This window comes from Hermetia illucens, chromosome 1 (assembly GCF_905115235.1).
Source record: "Hermetia illucens chromosome 1, iHerIll2.2.curated.20191125, whole genome shotgun sequence".
Classification (NCBI taxonomy): domain Eukaryota; kingdom Metazoa; phylum Arthropoda; class Insecta; order Diptera; family Stratiomyidae; genus Hermetia; species Hermetia illucens.
In genome coordinates, this window is record NC_051849.1 from 209334666 (window position 1) to 209358940 (window position 24275).

Genomic DNA, 24275 nt, shown 5'->3' on the forward strand with positions numbered 1-24275 from the left:
TCCGTTTTTAGTCTTCCTAATAAATCAATGACTGTTGACCGCCTATTTCCCCATAATGTAACAACCATGACAACCAGATCACCCCCGTATCAAAAAAGTTGACACTCTTGCCCTCTTTGATAGGTATAAGCTTCCCACAATCCCCTCAGCCTCGACTCAAACCTTCGAGTTCATCAATATATCAGCAATTGGTCAGTAATACAATGATAAACAACACTAACTCAGAGTTCCAATTTGACAGGTATTGGAATCACTTGGTCCTTATCTTGTAAACCACAATATACTTAAGGGTTTATGTGGCAATACAAACTCATCCAATAACCATCAACATTTCGTAAATAAAGGGCGATCCCAAAACAAAATTCAGTGGCAGCTGTCCCCACCGTACAAAGTTGGTATCCTACAAAGGTTCGTTCTCTCCACAATCTCATATTCAACCACGGTTACTCAAAAATCCACGCACATACCCAACGCAATCAAAGACCTAAAATATGCCAATTATCTCATAATGTCACTACAAAGGAGAAACTGAGTTAAGTTCAGATTTAAATGAGCCTCACCGATACTTCATCAAGTGAGAAAGTACCTCAAACCACCTAAAAGGTCGTAAAATAAAGATGAGTCCAAAAATGACAGCCAACTTCAAAAGCATATCCGACAGAGTCCATCCATCTTGTGAGAAGTCTCTAACCTACTGAAACTATAAAATCTATTCCTTCCTACATTTACACAATCAAGAAGGTACTTTACTATATTGTCTGTGCAAACAACACGTTCAAATCGGTTTATCTCATTTTCCGCTAGAACAAGCCTGTCCCACAAAGTGTCACAATTTTCTGCTAGAAGCAATCAACTAGACCACAAATCATTTTCAGTTGCATCCTGTAGGCCGATATTTGCCCTCGGAAATTAGGGAGATTGAGAAAACCAGGTCGCGGTAAAGATTTTTAAAGGGTATACCATTAGTTGTCAAGCAGACACTGCTGTGTCGAAAAAGTAAGATCAGTGTTCAACCTAAATCGTGCTTCCATTTTAACTTCCCTTACCTTTTTCATTATAGTTCTCCCAATTTCCCAAGAAGGAACTCCAACATTCCATTTCCAACCATTTAAACTCAAAAATCAATCATTTTATTTTATAAAAATCTACCACCGCCAAGATTTGTTTGTAAAACAAAACTTTTCCCAAAAATTTCTGAAACCCATTTATATTAAATATTTATATACAAATGTCCAATTTCAAATGTTTCGATGTTCAAATATTATAACCGGTCAAAAGAGAATATTGACCTTGCATGCATCTAATAAAAATGCATTTTGCACGTAACTAGCGGGACCGAGACCGGCTGATCGGTTCACAGCGGAACAGCTGGGCCGGGGAATTGACGATTTATGGATTGGCACTTGAGACGGGAAGTTTCGGAGCGAAGCTGATTGATGGGAATGCGAAAAGTCAAAGTGTGAATTAGGTAACACTAAGACTGTCATTGGTATAAATATCAAAGTTTTTCTAGCCTTCTTCTACCTGTATTTATGAGCTAACAATTTTTTGAAGTTTATGTGGTTGGGGCAAACAACTAACTTTTAATTTTTGGTTTTTATTGGTGTAAATCCAAGTCTTATTTCTATCTTTGTTTGCCTTTTTTCAGGTATATAATGGTAAACCCATATTTCATCATTCAACAAAAGCCTCTGGCGAATCTCCAAGCCAAGATATATCTGAGCAGGACAAGTAAGATGTACTTTCATGACTTGTGTGGATGTATGTTGGTCCCTCCAAAGCTCCAATCCTCCAAAAGATCCCTATATTTTTCTCTATGATGAAATCTCAAGGACACTCTTCTCTTTAAAAAAAATATTTCTCCCACTCGTACACCCAAATTTGGGAAGGGTATCATTGTCGAATTGGGTTCTTGATCGAGCTAAAATTTCTGGGAATCTTACTCCTCAATCTAAACAGTTACCTACTGAAGAGCAGACGTGTTAGCACTAATGAAGGGAACAAGTGGTTCCCGAAATATCGGTATTTGCAAGGCCAATGAATATCACTAGCGAATAGAAAAGAGCAAGCCTTAATTATTTCAAAAAATCCTCTATCTGATCTAACTACAGAGCAAAATATTGATGCCACTTTGCAATTAAAAAATTTCTATAGTTGAAGTTTGAAGGATATTGATTAACCAGTGGTTCCGCAAAGGCCAGAAATTCGAAGGAAATTTTCCTTTGGTGGCTAAAGGCTTTTTATATTAACTCACGGTACTATATTTCGGGAACCAACTGCCCCCATCGGTGCCTTTCATGGGAAAAACAACTCATTGATGAAGAAAATCTCATATCTATTGTTTTTTTTTTATTTAAAGATATTCTACCTATGATTTCTGAAATTGAAACTTACCTTCTTAATATTAAAGTGTAGAATATATTTCATGTACGTCGGTAGCTGATTCACAACAGTAAAGTAACAAAATACTGAGCATCCGTGGGTAATAACAATAGCCCAAACTGGTCCAGCGGTCAAAAGTTGACGCCATGGTACATAGCTTGGACGTTTCTTCGATGTCGATGTGCCAATTGCCTCTTCAATTTCATGCCGTTCTTCGGCTGTAATCCTTGGATGGGTGGCTGGCGACTCATAGATGAAAGTGAACCATGCCAGTGACCAAACTACACCAATACCACCTTGAATGAAAAAAAAAATAATAAGTGTTAGAACTTTTATGAAAAAAATGAAAGGGACATATGTGTATGCATAGGGCGGTCATGAATGGAACTCCACATCAATTAGTGGTAATCGGGATCAACCCAGTAAAGAACGCAGAAAGAAATTAGCATACAAACTTCGAAATTATCATATCAAATCTTCTTAGGCAACTTACAAAATTAATAAAGATAGTGCGGAAAGATTTCGAATGATTTATCAACTTCTAGACGATCTGCGAATTGGCATGTCGATTTCCGGCTTTACCTTTATGTACAATAATCACTAGCCGTGCCCTTATATATCAAAATTCTCAATAAATTACTACTGCAAGAAACCAGTCGTTTTGGATCACTCAATTTTTTTTTCCTTCCAATGCATCATTTCTTCTTATCAGCAGAACTGCTAACCCCTTTGAATGTATACCTCCCTCTTCGATCTCAGAATGGCTTCTTCCCCACCAGACGTTTTGACTTTTACATCACGTGGGAATTTTCACCTTTTCGTAACCGATGGATGTACACTCTTCTTGAATGCAACTCTAACCGCACTCAACTGATTTGTTCGGCTGTAACCATCTATATGTTCATCCAGTTGCTCATAATGACAGCCATAGCATAATAAAAACGGTAAGGAATTGTATGTAAATAAATATTTTTTTTTTGTTTGGTAATCTAAGTATTGCTGGTTTTAGCGGGGTTTAAAAAAGACTAGATATCAAACTTCATAATTCTCTTCAGGATAATGATGTTTCCTTCACTCGAAACCCTGAACCTTGGTGATTCATGTATGAAAGGTTTTCTGTATTCCTAACATAAGAATACTTGAATGACAATCCTATTTATACGTTGCTCATACTCTGTGGGTAGTTTGTATATAACACTATTTACTTTAGTGTGATGTTCACACCTCATGTAACAGGTCACAATCAATTTACACGAAGCAGACAATTTTGGCCTTTATAGCTTCATTAATAATACTAGGGCTTCCATCGAACCTTCCGTTTAGTACACGGAAAACAGACAGACAAACATAGCACAAGGCGGCGCAATCTATTATTATTGTGTAGTCCCCTTTTGCAAAAGGGGTGTCTGGCTCAGTTTTTGAGCTGAAGTTTGTCAGTGTGGTATGTCCTTGCAGCAGATAGTTATTTTTTAGTTATGGAAAGAAGGAAGAAACAATAGTAAAAGGCTGACCTGTAAAATCTTTAAGTAAACTTTCTTAGAAATATTGCTAGATCAACCCACTAAAGCTAGAGCAAGTGATGCCTCTATGCCTAGGAGATGTATATTCCCCAGCAGAAGACCCACCTTGTGGTGAAAAAGTAAACTCACCAGTTTCCGATCAGCTGAAATAGCCATCTGAACGGCACAGAGATTTGACCGATCGGGGTTGAAAAGAGTATGAATCAAGTTGGGTATCCAGCCTAAGGCGGATTATTTTAAGGAGTTCTGCTCGGAAGGTGATATAAAATAGGTGGGAGAAGAGCTTATAGAATTGCGATGGAACAACTTAGAGACTGCTCATCTTCATATACCACGTGTACTAATCTAACTACGGGGGATCCACAATAGAGTATGCAATAAGAAAGCTCCGAGCTTAGACAGTATACAGAAGGCAAGATCGAACATATTGGTTAATTTATTCAAACCTTCCATGTTTTGGAGAATATCTTCGACATTGCTTCAGTTTGTTGAGAGCCAGTTCCAATTATTGAGAGCCAATAAGGCCTTTCATCATATCAGCAGTATAGGGTTGGAAAAGCCTGCCGAAAAAGATATTTACAGAAAGGTTAGTACCTAAGTGAAGGAAGATGGTGGGACTCTGAAAAGTACTCCTCTCCCTTTTGCGTTAATGTGATTTTGTACTCTTGAAAGCCAAGTGGTAGCAAATGCCAACCCAGTGTCGGATTGCTTCTGACGACTACAGCAAGGCACTCTCTCCTAACCCGGGAGCCGGTTTCTGACAGACTTCTAAATGCTAGATTTTAGTCCATGTTAAGGAGCATCACAATTGTACAATGCTACGCACCCACAGAGACTTCCAATATAGTGAACGATGCTTTCTACGAGCAATTAAACGCATTTCAGGGAAGGTTTCTTAAAGGTGACATTATGACCGTGATAGGTGATCTGAACGCCAAGGTCTGATCTGACAGCACCTTGCTCGGATACATGATGAGGAAACACGGTCTTGGTGATCGCAACGGCAATAGTGGGAGGTTTGTGGAATTCTGCAACTTCACACGCGTCGTCATTGGTGGCACATTGTTCGAACACAGACAGGGCCTACCATAAAATCAGTTGGATTTCAACTGACCTACACAGTACCTACGCCGTGACAAGAGGGAATTTGCTATTGCGCTGGTCAAGAAAGCGGAAGATACCGCAAATCGCAATGATTTAAGAAGTATATACCGCTTCACGAAAGACCTTGCATGTGATCGCAAATCTTTCGATGGTCCTGTGAAAAACGTCAACGATCGACTTCTTAACAACAATGGTGAACAACTGAAGAGATGGAAAAAACACTTAACTGTATCATATCCAGCGAAGTTCCTTCTCTTGTGGATGAAATGGTTAGTCACCGGAATATGCAAACTGTTCCTCCAAGCAAAAGAAAATTAGTCTCAACCACCAATGCAATCAAACGGAGCAAAGCCGCTGGACTTCAAGATCTCCCGGCAGAGTTATCCATCGCCGCATCAACAGCATATCTGCTGCTTCCACTCGTACGGAAATCTTGCGAGTTCGAGACTTTTCCCAGGGAGTGGAAGAAGGGGATTATCGTGAAGATCCCAAGGAAAGGGACCCGGTTTCAGGATGACAATTGGAGGGTTACTTGCATGCTCTCCGTCGTTGCAAAGAAAATGGCTAAAGACTTTCGCTGTACCTGCCCTTGATTGATTTCGAGAAAGCTTTTGATAGTGTAACCGGAGAGTGAATCTGGAGTGCTCTATGCAGGAGGGGAATTCCGGAGAAACTAATAGCTGTTATCAGAGCGACATACGATATCGCAAAATGTTACGTGCTACATCGAGATAAAATCTAGGAAGATTTTAAGGTTCAAAGCGGAGTTTGCCAGGATGGCATCTGTCACCGATATTATTTCTCCTTCCATGGCGGTCTTCATGCTTTATGGCCCGGAGGACGTGGATGAGTTCAAGGGACAATGATATCTTTCCTTAAACACCTTGACTACGTTGATAACATCTGCTTGCTTTCTTACCGGGTCATAGACCTTAGTAAAATGGCTCTGGATTCGGAAAGAGAGGCAAATCGAGTTAAACTGAAGATATACACCAACAAAATCAAGGTTCTGAGTCAGACGGATCGTCGCACTCTCCCTATCTTCATCAATGGCCGGAGGGTAGAGGCGCTGCAATGTGAGACCGTTTAAAGAAGATTCACGGGAGCTCAACACCGAAGTAGCGCAACAAAATTCATCACGACTGAGCAACCCGAAACAAACCCGCCTGAGCAGCTCGCCTACCTGTCGATAGTAAGATGACAGCCACCAGGCCGGCGCAGGAGCTGCGTCGAGTCATCCTAAAAATAGACCGACCGCCGGCCGCCTCCAAAGAAACGAAATTTAATAAAAAGTTAAGGGGTGAAGGGCAACCACATAAAGGGTTGATTTGGATGCAATCGCGAGGCTTTCAAACCACCATACAGCGTATCAAGCCAACTATGATTTGGTCGATCCTTTCATCGCTTACTGCATGAATTACATGACCATATCATCGAGGACGCCTCTCTCGTAATTTTTCCACGATCGGTGCAACCCCATATCGATCGCGGATATCCTCATTACGGATGTGATCAAGGCGTGCCACCCCACTAGTCCAACGCAACATCTTCGTCTCCATTATCGCAAGGCACCGTTCATTTTCATTTATAGTCAGTTAATACTCAGAACCGTAGTGGATGACAAGGTGGACGATATTACTGTAGATTTTAATTTAACAAAGCTAGATATACTTAAACAATTGCTTCATGTAGAGGATCAAAGGTTGTCAATAATACTACATAGCAGCTATGTAGTATGATATCTTAAAATTTTCAACTTTTGAGCCCCCTTAATTTTTTTTTTTCAACAATATCAGGAAAATCAGTATGATTGATGGTATTGTGGAATTTTCAACACAACTAGCTAAAGCTGAAATCAAAACATCTTCCACCAGTTGCTATTCCTCTAGAGTATTCTACTTCTCATAATTATTCTTCAGTCTTTTCAATCATTCTCAATCTAATCTTCCAAAAGTTTTTTTTACGACTGGAACTACTCATATAAAAGATTGGCACTCACATGACGAAGAAATCCCCGGTCTCAAGTCGCGTGACCATATTATTTGCTAATTTCTTATTTACAACGTACATATTTTTGCGGATAGAAAACACCTTGAATTTGAAAACTATAGATATCTATCTGAAACTCATGCATTCATAGACATACTATATTTGCTATCCTTCATACCATAAGATGTTTACAACTTTCAAAGCGTTGATACCCGTAATAGATACAATAACCGGTTTTTAAAGACAGTCATCATGAATCAAGTACCAACTACTCAATGAATAAATATTTGCGCGCCAAATAGCAACTATACCTAAACAGGGGAATAACGTTCATAGACCTCAGATATTTGAATCTAAATGAATTCGAAGCAGGTAAGGAATAGTTGAGCGTTTTTTGTCAGTTGGAAATTACTAGAGTTCGCAGAAAGTATACCATAAAAAGTAGTTCAGACTTAATAACAAGCTTTTCCCTACAGGTCTGTGTAGCAAGAATATATGTACATAATAGAATGGGTCCTAGAATGATTATTTATAATTATATATTTTGCTCAATTAAATTCCTTTGAAATACATGGAACAGAAGCCAAACACAAAAAAAAATCAACCTAACCAGCATAATACTACTACGCAATTTTTCCCCTTTAATTTTTCGTTTCATAGAAAATATTTGCTTAAAACGTAGTAAAATTGGTTGTGAAAAAGCATCTCGAAAAATTAGATTAAAATCTAATACCTTTTTACTAAATTACCTGCACGCCATATAATTACAATTCGCCACAATGAAAATCGAAAATTTAGGTTGAAAAACTGTGACAAAGATCATCAGAGCGAATAATAAATATTATTAGCATATCATTTTGCAATAACAACATGTTTAGTCACTAAAAAGAAATCAATCCGGTCAGTCGGTATCTGATATCAAATATTATATAAGATTGCAATTAATCCGCTTTAAACTCCTATCATCAAATTACATTGTACACTCATAATTGACTCATCACCTATTATCATTGTTTACCTCAGAAATATAACGACGGGAAATTAATATTAAATTTTATAACTACACAATGGGATCTAATAGCTTTAAATTGAAATCTAAATCCCTAACAATTCACAGTGCTATATTCTGATTTTTAGTTTTCAGTTGTATCTATGATTATCTTGTATAATTCTTTTCATGGATAAGGGTTTTAGGTGGATTAAATGGTGAATGACATAAAACCTCTTACCTGTGACATAGAACACACTGGCCCAGCCAAGAGAAGAAATTAGAAAACCACAAACTGGCATAGTAATTGCAGCTCCAAGTGATGATGCTGAAATAAAAAAAAAGGATTATTTTGATATGATTTATCTCTGCTGAAATTGAGGGAGAAATATATGATTGATATTGAAACTGTTAATATTTCTTAAATGAAGCTAAGAAAGATGACCGAAGTCCTAGATTGGTTGATTACCGTCTGGCACTTGAAATCGGGCTCCCAAATTGGCCAACCTATTGCACCTACACCAGTGTGGTCCAATAGAAGTGGGAGGGGCCCCTTCCCAAATTACGGCGATAATTGCTTATCAACATGTTTATAATTGATATCAAAATAACTCCACTTTAAAGAACCACAGTTGCCCAGACTCGAAAAACAACGACTGCTGTAGGGAGAGCAAAGAAACAGAATCCAGCCGGCTCAAGCCTTCAGAGCCAGCGGCTAGCATTTAGGAAAGCAACTCCTCTACACTGTTACTAGAAATTCCCTTGATGGCCCCATCGACACGCCACCCGTATTGTCATTACCCCTGCTTAGAGTACACCAGCGAATCGTGGAAGATCGTACGGTCCGGCTACACAGTGTGGATCTAAGAAATCTCCTCCATAGACTACGTACACCCCTTTGGTCCGCCGGTGAAGAGTAATGTATCATAACCTTGCAACAAGTCACCGGTCTTCCACTCTACCTTGATTGGAAAATCCACAGCAAAATTCCTCTTAAAATTTGGCATCTTCTTCTTCAATGGCATAACAGGTTAAATCAGTCCTTGATCTCCAGGATAGACTTCCTCCACCCATCTCGATCCTTCCATCGCTTTCTTCAGTTGGATAAGTTCAGCAGTCTTTTGCTAGCCTCATCCACTGAGTCCTCCCATCACTTTCGTGGCTTTCCCACTGGGCGGCGTCCTTCGGGTGAGCCTTTGTTAGGTTTGTAATCTGTAATCTGTTCTACCTGCCCGGCCTACAGTAATGTTGTTAGTTTTGCCAAGTCCGATGCTGCTAAGTTGTCGTAGAACTGGTACAACTCATGGTTGTATCTAATTCCCCCGTCAGCTCCATCTTTTACGGGTCCAAGTAATCGATGTACAACTTTATGTTCGAATGTATCGATGAACTTCCCTAACAGTAGAACAGGCCGTATTATCATCACCAACAACGGCGCAATAACTGGTATCCGGTGAAGGCCGGCCTTAATAAGGAGCTCCAGATATCCCGGTTTTGCGCCGATGTTCACCAATTCGATATCCTTAAAAGCTGTCTGGCGTCTTGGCCTACGCCGTCGGTCTCTCGTTGATGATTATCTACCACTGATGGCCTCTTTTCGCTCACCCTAAGATAGTTTAAAAAAGACTACAAAGCTCCTTTGTAACATTTGACCAGAATGTAGTCTCCATGCCGCACACTTAATTGCGTCGGTGATACCTCGTATAAATGGCAACTCATACTTCATAGACTTCAAAGCGTACAGCCTCCTAAGGACTCTTCAACAAGTCTTCGCCATATTTACGTTTGTTTTTACCTAGTTTTTTTTCTAATTATAATGATATAGGTTTCCTTAGTCCGTAAACTTTCATGCCAATTTCCCATCTTTGATGGGACACTATTGTCAATGTAGAAACTACATACTCGAGACAAAGAATTAAACCCGGCTTTTTGAAAATTAATCCTAAGTCTCTTGAGTTATAACCATTCAGTGTCGGACATTTTGTGCTTGCAAAAATCCCCTAGAGCGGACGCGTGTGAGATTCGCACCCACTAAAAGCCATTCCCTGTCTCTCTATCCCCCCCTACTTTGCAGAGTCCGTTTGCCTTCAGGCACTCGTATTTCTCGTCCTTTCAGCTTTCCTCCTCCTTATTGAAAAGGAACCCGTAAGTCAGTTCTTCTTCGATCGCAGCATCAGCGGAGATATAGTTTCTGGGCTCACGCTGGCTTCCAGTGATTGGTTCAGGTTCCTTCTATCCATCGCCAACCCTGAGCAGTGAAATATCACATTTTTTGTGCTGCTTAAAGCGGTAAAGGTACAATCTGCAGCAACCACCGCATCACGTGAGAAGCTGAGTAATGTCGTAGTAAGTCTATCCATGTTTCCACTTAAGCCTCAACCAAATGTGCAGAGTGAGTATCTGTATCCGCCATCTTTCGTCGGCTCGACCCATCTATGCTGCCAGAAGTAATGTGACTCCAACCTTGTGCGTTTTATGTGCCCCTCCATATATCTGGCATGGTATAGTATACTCGTTTCCTTCGCCAAAATGTGGCTGAGATTATGCCAGCCATCATCAGTATTGACTCATATGATGTGGTTCTAAATTTTATCTCCTTCCGTCTCTGAAAACTTACAAGCACCTCGCCCAAATAGTCGAAGCGTAAAGTAGAATGGACCGGACCCCTTGCGGTTGAAAGCAATCTTCGACAATGTTTCAGCCCATCGACATTAAGCAACATTCTTGCAATTGTCACAGGAGTACTAGATGCACGTACTCTAGTGCTCCCTAAAGATCAGTTTAGCGTCCACTATCACCCCCAGATATTTGATAAACCTCTTAGAGAGGAGGTATATCCATCGACCTCCACTGAAATCGCGTTCTTCTTTCTGCAGTTCGTTATTAAGAACGCCTTCATTCATTTATCCGCCTGAATCAACCCGGTTCGTTCCCGAAAGGACTTTATCCTTCTCACTGTCTCTGCCGCATAGGCCTCCACATTCTCTAAGTGCTTTGTTGTAAAACAAAGCCGACAATCGTACCGTCTTCTGAGCCAGGAAGCACATGTACTCCAATATACATAATTTTCCGCAGCATACAACCCAAGTACGGAGATCTGTGACAATACACTCTGTGGGGCCTCATCTCTCCCGTAATATCCAACCAACATTTTCCGCCGAGTAAAGAATATTCCTTCTTTTCGGAAGGTCTCGAAAGTGTTGACGAAAAGTCGGGCCTAATCTTAACTGATATCTTCAAGCCTCTGATAAGGACGCCATCCAAAGCTGGTGATTTATTGTCTCCAACCCTATCATGCATTTCCCGCAGTTTCTCTTTGGTAACTGGAGATACCACGCACTCGTTGAGCTGGACGTATATTTGCCTTCCGTAGCTTTGGTGGTGAAGAAATTAAGTTCTTCTTGAAAGAGTTAGGTGGTCACACGTTTTTCGATGGTCCTATGAGCAACGTTACCGGTCATATTGTCATCCATAACGACAAATAGTTTAGGAGGTAGATGAAAAACTTAACAACAGTTCTCGACCGAATAACCTCTTGTGAAATTCCATCTCAAGTGGAGGAAATACTAGGTAGCGTAGTATGCGAATCTAAAATGGAAGATTGCCAGGATTCCGAAGAAGGATGCTCATATTGAGTGTGACAAATGGATTGGTGTCTAGCTCGGCTAAAATTATTTTAAAACGTTAACGTTAAAGAGGATCTCGAAGGCTCGGTCGCCAGAGCAGGCGATTTTTGTTCCAGATCCTCCTGCATTGACCATAGTAACAAACCTCTCCGCTGAAGAGCAAGTGCCTCTTCATCGATTTCAAGAGGATTCTCATCATCGTCAACCGAAATTGTATCGGCAATGCTCTACGCAAGAGGTTCCGGAGAAAGTAATGGTTATTTTCAGAACGATGAGCAAATGACTCTGAATTTAAAGAGAGAGACAAGCAGAGTTGCACTGAAGAAAAATACTAACAAAACCAAAGTTCATGGTCAGACAGATCATGGCACACTTCTTATCTGTATTAACGGGTAGAACATCAAGAGCATCGATCAGTCTTGGCAGCTTCGTTTCTGATGTTATGCTAGATCCGCCTTCGCTGTGTTGTCGAAAGGCAGATACCTCAGCAATAATTTCAAGTTGATGTTTTCGCACATCTTTATTCCCTCAGTTACTGGTTGATATGTTAATTAAAGGGCATAAGTGGTAGCGTATAGTTCACACTTTTAGACCGAGTAAGCAAGGGAAGCATCTCCCCCATTTGCCCCCCTCCCCTCTTAAACCTGAAGAGATTATTCTTCTTCTTTGATTCTTTGAAATCCTATTCAAAAATTTATCAAATTATTTGGAGATATCTCATTCAAAGGTTTGTTTACTTACCCATCATGTTTGCAATAAATTTCGATCTTTCCATTGGAGGAATCCAGACAGCTGTCATTGGGTGAATTGCAGGCCATGAAGCTCCTATAAAGGTTAGGAAAGTAAATTTTATTATATTTCATTTATTACGTATTTAGAAAATTAGCATATTATTGAGAATAAAGACATAAAAGTAACGAAATGGTCTTAGCTGGCTAAACAACAACAAAGCTAACATAACTAGCTAAAGTTCAATGTAAATTGTCTACTAAATAAATATATTTTATTCGCTTCATAAGGACACCAACTTCCGATCCATATTTCTTTTAATTATAAATTGTCATTTGCTCCAATGTTGTCCGACTTTCAACTACTTTGAATAATACTGCAATATACCCGTATAACTGGAAATAACTTCGCAAAGACTACACCTATCACTTATCAAGGACAATATATCTATTTTATTCGACAAATTTTCATAAACAAATTATCCATAATCTCACTAAAACTGGTCTTCTTCCGATTTCACTTGCATCCTCTACTTCTAATAAAAAACCCATTCACAATCGTTTCGATAAGAATTGATTAGGGACGTGGTCTAAATTGAAATTATATAACATTTTCTACAAAGTTCTAGTTGAGGAAGGTCTATGCAATCTGCACGCAAACAAGAAACTCTTTCATTTAATACAATGTCGACTAGAATTATACTCGGGATAGCTCCATGAAACTTCTCGATGGACAATAACCCTTTGCTCTGAAGACGCACATAAATTAAGTCTTGACGAAGTTGGTTCAATCCAGCTATTAACCGAATAAATTTAAGCAGCATCGGTTTCAATAAACCAGTGATGAAGATCGAAATGGAGAAAGTATATATAATTAAGAGCGTTTGTGTTGTTAATTTATATTATAAGAATTAATTAATTGGTATATTTGTTATATTTGTTAATTTGAAATCACATCTTATTTTAAAATTAAATTCTTTCGAGAAATTTCTATCTCAAAAGAATCGAAGGATAATACCAAATATCAGTGAAAATATATAATAATAATTATATAAACCAATAATTAGCAGTGAAATTATTTCAAGGATTCTATTACTATGTTATTTTCATTATATTCATTCTCAATATTTTATCAGTTTTTTATATTTCGTCATATTATATTTCGAAGAATTTTAAAAAGTAAGAGAATTAGCATTTTGCTGCATAAAATAGTACTAATTCAAAGAATTAGCAAAGTGCTAATTCTTTGAATACGTAAAATATGTAAAATAAAACTAAAATTGTAAATATAAGATGATTTTCACTGAATGTAATGAATAATTGTTTAAAGGATCAACAAGAAAAGGATGAATACTCTCAGGATATACTCTTAAATGAACTATGTCTTTATATGTATTGTTACTATTTCATTATCTATTTCAAAACAACAGTAACGTAAAAAAGTAAAATAAAGAAAAATCTACTCACCCAACATGAATCCCAAAAGCACTCGAACCATAATCAATGCAACATAATTCATCATAGCAGCAAATGGCGTCAACAGGGTCAAAATACTAGCCCAAAGCATAGAATGTCCAAAGACACGACGTCCTCCAATTAACTCAGCCAACCTTCCTCCTGGCAGTTCAGTTAAAATGTAACCCCAGAAGAAGCTGCCCAGAATGAAGTTCTGTTGATACTCATCCCACACAAATCTCCCAGATACCTCGTCTGATGTATTTGGTGGTGGTATTGTACTATTTCCATTTGTTAATCCTAATTTTGTAACATTTGTTTTAACCATTGCTACAATTGCTATTGTGAGATTTACACGGAGGGCGTAGTTTAACATGAAGCCCGTGATAACCATGAGATTCAGGACTTGCCGACATGTTAGGAAATCTGGAAGAAAATTAAGAGAAGTTGATTTTAGTAATTTTTTTATTATTTAATTAAAATAAATGGTTTTAATTTAAACTAAAAACTAAAATTAATATTTCTAATTTAAATGTTATTAAATGTTTGTAAACATATACAAATTTACTACTTGTTCATACAACATAACTATTTTACTATAACAATTTATGATACTGTCTTGCCAATGAATAATTGAATTATAAATAGAAAACAATCAACTAATTGTATCCCAGGAGCTATGAATGACATACTACGTATCCATGATAAATTGAATTAATACTCATATGATTAAATGCAACAAGGATACACGTTTCAGACACACCCAACACCCAGTCAATGTCAGGGCTCTCGTCCAATAACCTTCGTAATAAACATTGAAATATCTAAACCATAATTGGCTGTATCATAAAATTCGTCATCATCATTTATCAATTATTCGGCTTGAATAAAACAACCCGTTTATTAAGCACAAAGCCATGAAGGTAATTTAATGATAAACTTATATTTTCTGTGTTGTTTATAATAATAAAATTATGCAGGCCCTATTCCTTGTTAGAATTACAGAATAATGTGGAATGCACATAATTGTTCCCTTAGAATTTATTTTCCCTAGTATAATGTCTTTATTAAGATTTATAAATGGTACTACTTTTTTGTCGCAGCTATTCCCACATAAATATACTAAATTTCTTAAAATGTATCTTTATTTGATTACATTTGTAGAATGACAAAACTAAACGTTTTATATGAGACTCATATTCCAGGTTTCAGAAAATATGATGAATCTATTTTTAGATCAGCCACCATTTACCAACTCAAAGGGAAATGTAAGAAAAATACAATTTTACGATTTTTAAAACCGCACATACGGTCTCGGGTGCATTGGTGTGCCAGTGAAATACCGGAAGCTGATGGCTTCAGATATGGTAATTTGATTTTCTTCAGATGACTAACAAGAAACTGATGATATTCTGTTTTTATTATTGAAACTTTTTATTTCTCCCCTTAATACACTTCGGGAAACGGTTATCTATAAAAAACCGATGAACCTTCTTCTTTTTCTTCAGCCTTTGTCCTGTTCACAAGCGGGGTCGAATGCCTGATCTAGATGCAATCGCGAGGCTTTCAAATCCCCATCCAGCGTATCAAGCCACCGTTGTTTCGGTCAGCCTTTTGGTCGCTCACCTTCGACTTCGATGTTCAGACCAATCTTGGCAAGTGAATTTTCGTTGGTGTGAACATACTATCGAAGACGTCTCTCTCGCAATTTTTTTACGATCGGTGCAACCCCATATCGATCGCGAATACCCTCATTTCGGATGTGATCAAAATGTGTCACGCCACTAGTCCAATGCAACATCTTCTTCTCCATTACAGCATGACGCCGTTCATTGTCTTTTATAGTCGACCAACACTCAAAACCATAAAAGCGACAGGACGGGCGAAATTGCGATAAATTTTAGATTTGAGACCATCGTTGATACGTCGATCACAAAGAAAACCACTTGTGGAACAATGGTGTGAAGCTACATTTATGTTGTTATGTATGGAGTAGCAAACCAGACAAATGGGTACCTCTGACCAGAACAATTTTTGATAATTCAATCGAATTTGTACGGTGTATCCCGGCAATAGAGCCTCGAATATTGGGCCTCTAGCTCATCCAAAATGGTTGACTATGCTAGCAAAGCTTAGACCAGGGACTTGACGCAACTTCAAAGAATATAATCGAGAGCTGTCAAGTTGCATGATCACGGCGGTAAATTCACGAATGTTCGCCGCGGGATGACATAACCGCCAGTTTGTGCTTTCATAACTTCAAACGTTTTCGACATGCGTTGGAGCCACAATTTGGATATATCGACGTTGTTGAACTTGACCACAGAAAGTTGGGTAACATCACTGAACGCCTGTGATGGTTACTCTATCACCTTCCCCATTTCGAAAAAAATAAGGACCGATCATGCCACCATACCAAAAACTACACTAAACTGACAATTTTAGTGGATGCATCAATGCTTGGTCGAACACTTCTGGATTGTAATTGGTGCATTAATTGCAATTTTACATGTTTCCTTAGTCACAGAACCACCCGAAGCTAAGATGTGACTACCGTGCCCAAGGCTGAATGATCCGTGAGGTTAATATATAGCAATGAACTGTGGGTACCCGGTGACCACACTTCAACTAGCCTCGTCTCAACAAAAAGGGGCTCCGCCGAAATAAACTTATTTTCCCTAGTAAAACAAAGGCAATGGCCCAAACCCAAAACACAAAACAAAATAAAATCATAAAATAAACTTCGATCATGACGATTCAACTCTGAGCGAAGGGGCAACTCAGAGTTCTTCGAGGGAGAACATGGCACTGGCACCCAGTCATTAATGGACGAGCCTAAGCAGTCCCCTTCTGTCAGTACTCTTGATCCGGACTCCAGTCAGCGCACCGCCTGAAGCTGAACTCTTGCCTACGAGTTAACACCTGCATTCGGGCCACAAACAGCGACCAACCTTTACGCAAGCCGCCTCCGGGTGAGCCGCTTTCGGTGAAAACCCCTACAGCAAAATTCCTTTGGGTAAACCGTCTCCGAGCAAACCGCCTTCGGGCAAAACACAACAACCGGATAGTGCCAATCTGGAAGGGAAAGGGGCGACAGCGGTCTTCTGACAAGCCAACTCGTCGACTCAACTGGGCGCAAAGGGGCAAGTAATAGTCATGTTTTCACGTGCAGCCACAGCTATCGAAGTCGATGAATGGACCTTGTATGACGACAACAATCCATCCGATTACGATACCCAGTTGTGCGAACACAGGAAGAAACTCTTCCTAGTTGTAAGGGCTGCATCCTCGCAAGGTATTAAGATTCGGTTTGAGTCGGTAGGTGTACACCGTAAAATTTTAGTGGCCCAGACAGTACTGCTGCTCCTTCAACGATATATAAGAGGAGGCCCCATTGACCCTGAAGAGGGTTCCCGAACTGTCATGGTTTAAAAGGTGCTTTCTCTGGCTTCCAGAAGAGGAGCGAAATGCTGCGGGGATCTTAAAACAACTTGGTGTCCAGAATTACCTCAACAGCTCCTCCTGAATGCTGTTTTCCAGCAAAGCAGGGGAAGGAGCAGACAGACAGGCGACAACTTTCCTCACTATCGGCGTTCCTGACCAGATCTTAAGAAGGTTCGAGAGCAAGCGGGCTACCGGCTCTTTGACGGCTCTGGGGCTTCTAAAACGTGCAGCCTACGACATCTTCATCTGAATCGCACATGAAGTGTCATATCTCGTCGGACCAATAACTGCAAGACATGTATATACCTCATCCAAGAACCATAGATTTCAGGTGAACAAATTATGGATTAAACTTCAGACATGCTGATTTATTGCATGCCAATGGAAATTATTGACCCCCGCTCCTGCATGATGGTTTCAAAAGACCTCAAAACCATCTTGGTTAATGACCTATGTGATGGTAACAGTCAAACTGGCCGAAAAAGGATAAGATAAAGAGACTCCATGGTGATCTACTTATTTCCCTTATGACGTAGACGAAGTTCCTAGTGGAGCATTCATCAAGGCTAACCAATACGCCGAATGTAAAGATATGGGAATAATAAAAGAATGTGATATTAAAAGCCCACCATATATGATAGAGAAGTTCTAACATCAACGGGAGAGGATTGAAATTATTAAGTATCTGGTAGGAACCGCAGGAATTGCAGATCCTCAATTTGGGTTATAAGATGGATCCACCTCCAACTACCCCATTTCGAAACAGGGGGGAAACAGGGTTGAAAAAAACCTTGAAACGTTTACGATTGTGGTTCTACTACTGGCCTAAAATCAGGTCAGGGATTAAGTAGTTGAAAACTGCTAATCAAACTCAACGTTTGTATATTGGTCTGGCCGATCCTTATCCCAGATCCCGTCTGGGTAACTTTTGTGCCACAAGTGATCTAAACACTTCTTCAAAGTTCACCTTCGTAGAACTGATAAAGTGGTTCATCACAAATGTGATTGTCATATACCGCGGTTCTCTGAATTCGTAGCATCTGAAACGTCTATACGCCTTTATAATCTCCATGGGCGAATCTCCGGATTGTGGGTTGAAATAGCCAATAGTTAAAGATCTCTGGTGCTTTGTGGTCCTTCGAAATATCGGCTTTAGATGATGATGATTTATGGTCTGCTGGACGTCAACCTGGAATTATGTTCGAAATATAAATTCCCCCGTAGAATCCAAGTCCAGAGACGGGGAAGAGGGTTGTATCTGAAGTCTCTACCTCATAAGATTGTTAAAATTCGGTGTCGACGTCTCTTCGGATCCTAAAATACCAAACTTGATGAAGTCATTGCAAAGATTGGGTCAGTATAATGACATGGAAAACTTTTTGAGATACTTCGCTCCGAAGATACATATATCGCAATGTCGTCCGTACTGTCGCCCTCTATGGTTCTGAGTGTTGGTCGACTATAAAAGAGAATGACCGCCATCTTGCGGTTGTGAAGGCGAAGATGTTATGGGGTTGCCCCGATCGTGGAAAAATTGTAAGAAAGGCATCTTCGATGGTATGGTCTCCCAATTTGTGCTAAAGAGAATTCACTTGCCAAGATTGGTCTGAACATCGAAGTCGATGGTAAACGACCAAAAGGCAGGCCGACATAACGGTGGCATGATACACTGGATGGGGATTTAAAAGCCTCGAGATTGCACCCAGATCAGGCATTCGATAGAGCCAAATGGCGAAACCGATCACGATGAGCCGACCCCACCTGTAAATGGGACAAAGGCTGAAGAAAAAGAGGGGGTCGTTTTTCGAAATTTAATCGACTATATTGCCAAGGAATTTGAGAGCAACATGTTTGGAAATCTCAGAGCCACTGTCATGGAGACAACCGCTAAAATTATGCAATGTTTTACGCAATAGGATTCCACCATGAACAAAAGTTGACAATTCTACCACAGGTGACATACGGGTATTAAAGACTATCCCTAAAGGAACTTTAAAACTGGCAGTGATGATTTGGCGGAAAAAAATCTTAGCGGAGCAGCTGTATACTTGCTCCATTGTATACGTCTCCTACCCAAGAGGTGGTTTGCATAAAAATGGGCCCTGTTGTCAACACAGAACTAGGTGTGCTGAAGTGAAAGTTAACGCAAAAAAAAGATAATGAAATCCTGGCCTGAAAGAGCCGATTTAATTCTGGCAGCTCAAAAATTGAAGCGTCCTCCTGATCACGAGCCGTGGAAAGAGACACACGATCATAATGGAACTCGGAGAACATACGGTCACCATGAAATCAACTATGAAATATTTTGGGGAGGTGAGCGGCTTAACAGCGGACAGGCGGCTTAATCAACATAGGAGTGGATGATCCAACCCAGACAGTTTATAAGAGCAATATATATGTCAGAAAAAGGCGACCTGGCAAACCCTGAACCAGATGGAAGGTGATATCAACCAGGACGCCAGGCAGCTGTTAGGGATATTGAAATAGTAGACATCGACGCAAAACCGAGGTACTTGGAGTTCCTTACTAAGGCAGGTCTAGACTATTATCATTGAGGACCTGGAGGACCTGGAATATTTTGAAGATTGGCCGGTCTTCAAACATATTATTCAAAAGAGATCGGAATGAGAGAGAAATTAGGTCTGGGTGAATTGGCAGATCATAATAGTACCTTCTACAGATCCCCGTAAGGGCATTCTGGCTTGTCAATATTGACAGTTCTATGTTGTCTAAACAGTACCTTTCTCAGAATAGATTCGTCGCTACCGCATTGAATTTGTCAATGTTTTGAACTGACTAGCAATGTTATCTGCATTATTTATACATAACATTTATTGGTAAACAATTCCTAGGAATAAAACAAATGTCATTGTCAAGAAAGTACCCAAAAAACACAAGCATCCAAAACCTAACCTAGAAGACAAAGTCGTCCCATATTGTGCAAGGTCAAGATATTTTTCGGTCTCACATTTTACATATTTAATAAGCTTCCATTGAACTCTTTTAAATTTTTTTCTTTTATTTTGATATACTCGTAATCGGACCGAATAAATTCTTGTCTGACTCGTGACCATTGCCAAGATCTCGTGATGCTTTTTAATAGCTCAAGTAACCACAGTAATTTGCATAAACATTTGGCAGATGAGATTTTTTTTTAAACTTTTTTCCTGGCTTTTTTGGTCACCCCCGATTCTTGGAAGCTTTATTTTTCTGGTTTTGGATTTAGGTGGTAGCTATGGGAGCTAGTTGATTTGCATATGCCTTAATGGTGGTGTGAGTAATGAAAAATTGATGACTTTTACGCTTCGTTTGGTAACAAGTTGAGTGGATAATAAAAGATAAACAGAATTGATGGAGAAAACGGTTGCAAGGCGTGGGGTTTGAGTCATCTGATTGATGTTTTAATCGATTTAGGCGCCGAGAAAGACTATCGAAACTGGTTTTCATCTCTTGCTTCGTAGAGGAGATGTTAATTAATTATAACGAGCCTCAAAAAAATGTCGGTCATTCCCCGGCTTTAATAGGTACATTCAATCTTTCATTCTTGCCTCTTCGACTCTTGACCACATCCCATGTGACTTGAATTACGAGCTTACGTGGAGAATCCAAGCTCAATTCTTAATAAACCTTCGTCACTCGTTTATTCGAAATATCTTTTTCCTGTTTTTGGTACTTTTGAGGAAACATGAGGATATTGGTAACATTTTATTGGATGTGAGGTCATACACGTGCGGAAACCCTTCCACTTGACTGTATGATCCTAGGACCGCACTCAGTAAATAATGGACTGCAACAGCTAGGTGGAACTGCTCCCTCCCCTTGTGGGCACCGCGAGTTGGAAACTATGTGGAGGAGCAGAGAGAATCAAAAGTGGTTCGGGCGAACCTGAGGATTCAGGTGGGCTTTCAAGTGCAAGCGGTGATCAAGTATCGTCACTCCAATATTTGTGACCAACACTTGACAGGAGGTACTAGACATAACTCTAGGAAATACTCTAAAGATCGGGCTGGTCAGCAATTGGAGGGTATCGGATGAGCCCTCCATGTCTGATCACAGAATAATCAGATTCGACATTGAGGGTAACTCCGAAATAAAAAGAATAGTAAAGATTCCCATGAGAACGGATTGGGAATCCTATGCAACGCAATTGAGCAACAACATGGCCCACCTTCAAGGGGCCGGTGACATCAGGAGCGAACTGGAACTAGAAACAGTGGTGGAAAACCTCAACACAGTCGTCATTAACGCATATGAGGTCAGCTTTCCGGCTAAGACAGTTAAGTCATCAAGGGATGTACCATAGTAGAACAGGAACCTGGCCAGAATGAGAACAGAGGCACGAAAACTCTTCAACCGAGCAGAACAAACCGGGGACTGGCAGAGGTACAAAAATGCATTGATTGCGCATAGCACCGCGAGCAGAGAAGCAAAGGGAACAGCTTAAAGGAATTCTGTGAAGAGATCGAACAGATCACAGAAGCAACCAGGTTTTACAAGGCTGTAGCCAAAGATGGGGCAATATCCTCTGTCTGTTTGAAGAAGGAAGATGGAACATTTACCGAGAATGACGATGACAGAGTACACCTGCTTCTCAGAACTCATTTCCCGGGGTCCTACCCCACAGCGACAGGTGACAACATTCTGCCTGACAACCCCAAGCCCACAGCCCCAACAACGAATAAACGGGGAAGAAAGGAGAACTGGAAACTAGCAAAAGTGGTATGCTCAGAAGCTAAGGTAAGGCGGGCAGTGGGAACTTCTTATCCGAACGGCAGTGTGGGCTTAAGGACGCTTACTGCTGTGCGGACGTATTAAGCAATCAGTTTTAACTAGTTCTGCACCGTGTTGACGCTAAACTTCAAAAATGCATTCAACTCAGCAAATTGGCAACAAAGAAAAGACACATCAGTTGAAATAAGTGTGCCTATTGTCACAGCGGGTGGGGGTAATAGAAGACTCGATAGTACGCTCTGAATGATGTAAGATGTTTCGTTAGAATGAGGCCGAATGTCGATAGGCCTAACATGTCCGGAGATTACTCATTGGTTGAGATTCATACTACTGCGTACGTTACTCACATGGGGAGAATTGCTGACATGCCCACCGAACCAAAACTAAAATAAATTCAGTTTATTACTTGATATGTGAGGTTTTGCACCACTTTCAGCAGCACACCAGACGGGGCAATGTTTATGATATTCATAATCCCAGTCGACCCAATTGTGTCTACCATTCCAAAGAAAGCGTATTCATGGGTAACAAGCTTAGAACAGTGGAGGGATGCTAGAGGTCTGACGCACTGAGAGCAAAAGTTATGATGAGATGGTCAAATCAAAGGACAATGGGTCGCTTACTACTGTACAATGCTCTCCTCATTGAGTGACCTTCTTCTCACCTTTTCGATTTACCTTTATTACTATATGTCTATTGTCATGTATAAAACGCAAACTGAATAATGTAATAAACTACAATTATTGCATAAACCAATTACGCTGATGCATGGCCTCAACCAATGATAACGATAAGAAGTACAACGATCAATGGATTGTCAGTCATGGACGCAAAACCCCTGAACTTTGAACATTCATTCCGCTCCAATTGGCAAAGTAATAAGGGAAACTCCCATAAAAGAGATAAGAAATTCAGAATGACGAGCCCCTTTGACCTACAACTAGACACCAACATATACGAAAAGAATGCTCTCGGGGAAGTGTTTAATTATAATGTATGTTGTACTTTCCACTATCGCAACTCATAATATTTTATTTGCAACTCAAATTACCCACAACATGTCTTTAATGGTTGTTGCGGAATGATAGATAGTAGATACATCCGGGAATTGAAACTTTTATTCAATATGTATGGTCAAGTGCCACAGAGGCTTGAGTCACCAGCAATCAATATTGAATGCAAACTACTAAATGAGCTGAAGATATAGTTGACAGTTTGATTTGCATATAATAGAAATGGCTTTAAAATTACTCGTGGATTTGATAGCATTAATGTTGACCTATCTGACTTGGCTGGATAGACAAAACTACCCTTCACTTTCCCCTGATCACCATACTAAAACGACTGAGGGATTAATAGGTATATCAAAATTGAAATGTACAACGCCAAATTTCCATTTTTGATCTAGAAGACGGGACACTCAGGATAAGATAAGGAGGCGTAGATCCATGCTCTTCAACCCCAATGAAATTCATAGCGATCAACCTCTCCACTAAGGAACTAGTGTCTCAAGTTGGGTTTTCTTTATGTCATTATGAAATAGTTTAAATTCTCAACAAAGCCTCTGGAAACGGAGGGGATAAGGGTAGGGAGGCATCTGAAATGGACTATTGTTATATCACCAAAGTATGGTTGAATTTGAAACGTTATAAGGAGGGTATGAAGGGAAAAGCGTGAAATTCTCTATCTCTAAACCCGTTGAAAAATCACTGCAGCCACCCATCGCTAGAAAGTAATGGTGCCACAATAGAAAAGAGGATATTTTGACATCGTCAAGAAAAAAATTGGTTTGTCTACCCCAGGATAGGGAGGGGGTAGGGAAGGTATACCGGAGGAAACGGAAAGCCCCCTCTCTAGTTCCCCTAAAAACTAGTGACAGTCAACCCCAGATGTACCGAACTGGGTACTTGCCCACACAAGCCCGGCTGAAGAGTGTGCAATACCCTCTCAAATTCTCAACTCGTTATTTTTTTAGGTACAATACGCAAGACTGAGACTGCTCCAAAGATACATTTTTGGTCAGCAAGAAATCAGTTGGTCCAATCGAATTGGTGGACCTCGGGGCAAAACCGGGATGTCTGGAGTTCCTTATTAAGACCTAGACCGAATACCGGTTGTTGCGCCGTTGATGATGATGATGAAGAAATCAGTTTCTTAGCATACTTGGTCTCAAATGTCGGAAAGCACGTTCTTTTCTTGCCAAAATCAAAAGGATTCCTGGATATGGTAAGCTTTCACAGGAGGTTCATACCCAGAGCAAAAGCAGTACGGGCACCACTCAACGAGACCAAAATCAAAGAAAATTCAC

General features: G+C 39.9%; 1 protein-coding gene across 1 annotated transcript in view; it reads right to left on the reverse strand.

The window, feature by feature from the left end:
* LOC119661130 (sialin) overlaps positions 1-24275 on the reverse strand; it is an 82529-nt gene that overhangs the window by 12244 nt on the left and 46010 nt on the right. Inside the window, exons 3-6 of the mRNA XM_038070329.1 lie at positions 13805-14218; positions 12351-12434; positions 8225-8311; positions 2395-2678 (exon numbers count right to left, since the gene is read on the reverse strand). Of these exons, the coding sequence (XP_037926257.1) occupies positions 2395-2678; positions 8225-8311; positions 12351-12434; positions 13805-14218 (869 nt within the window). The remainder of the gene's footprint in view (positions 1-2394; positions 2679-8224; positions 8312-12350; positions 12435-13804; positions 14219-24275) is intronic.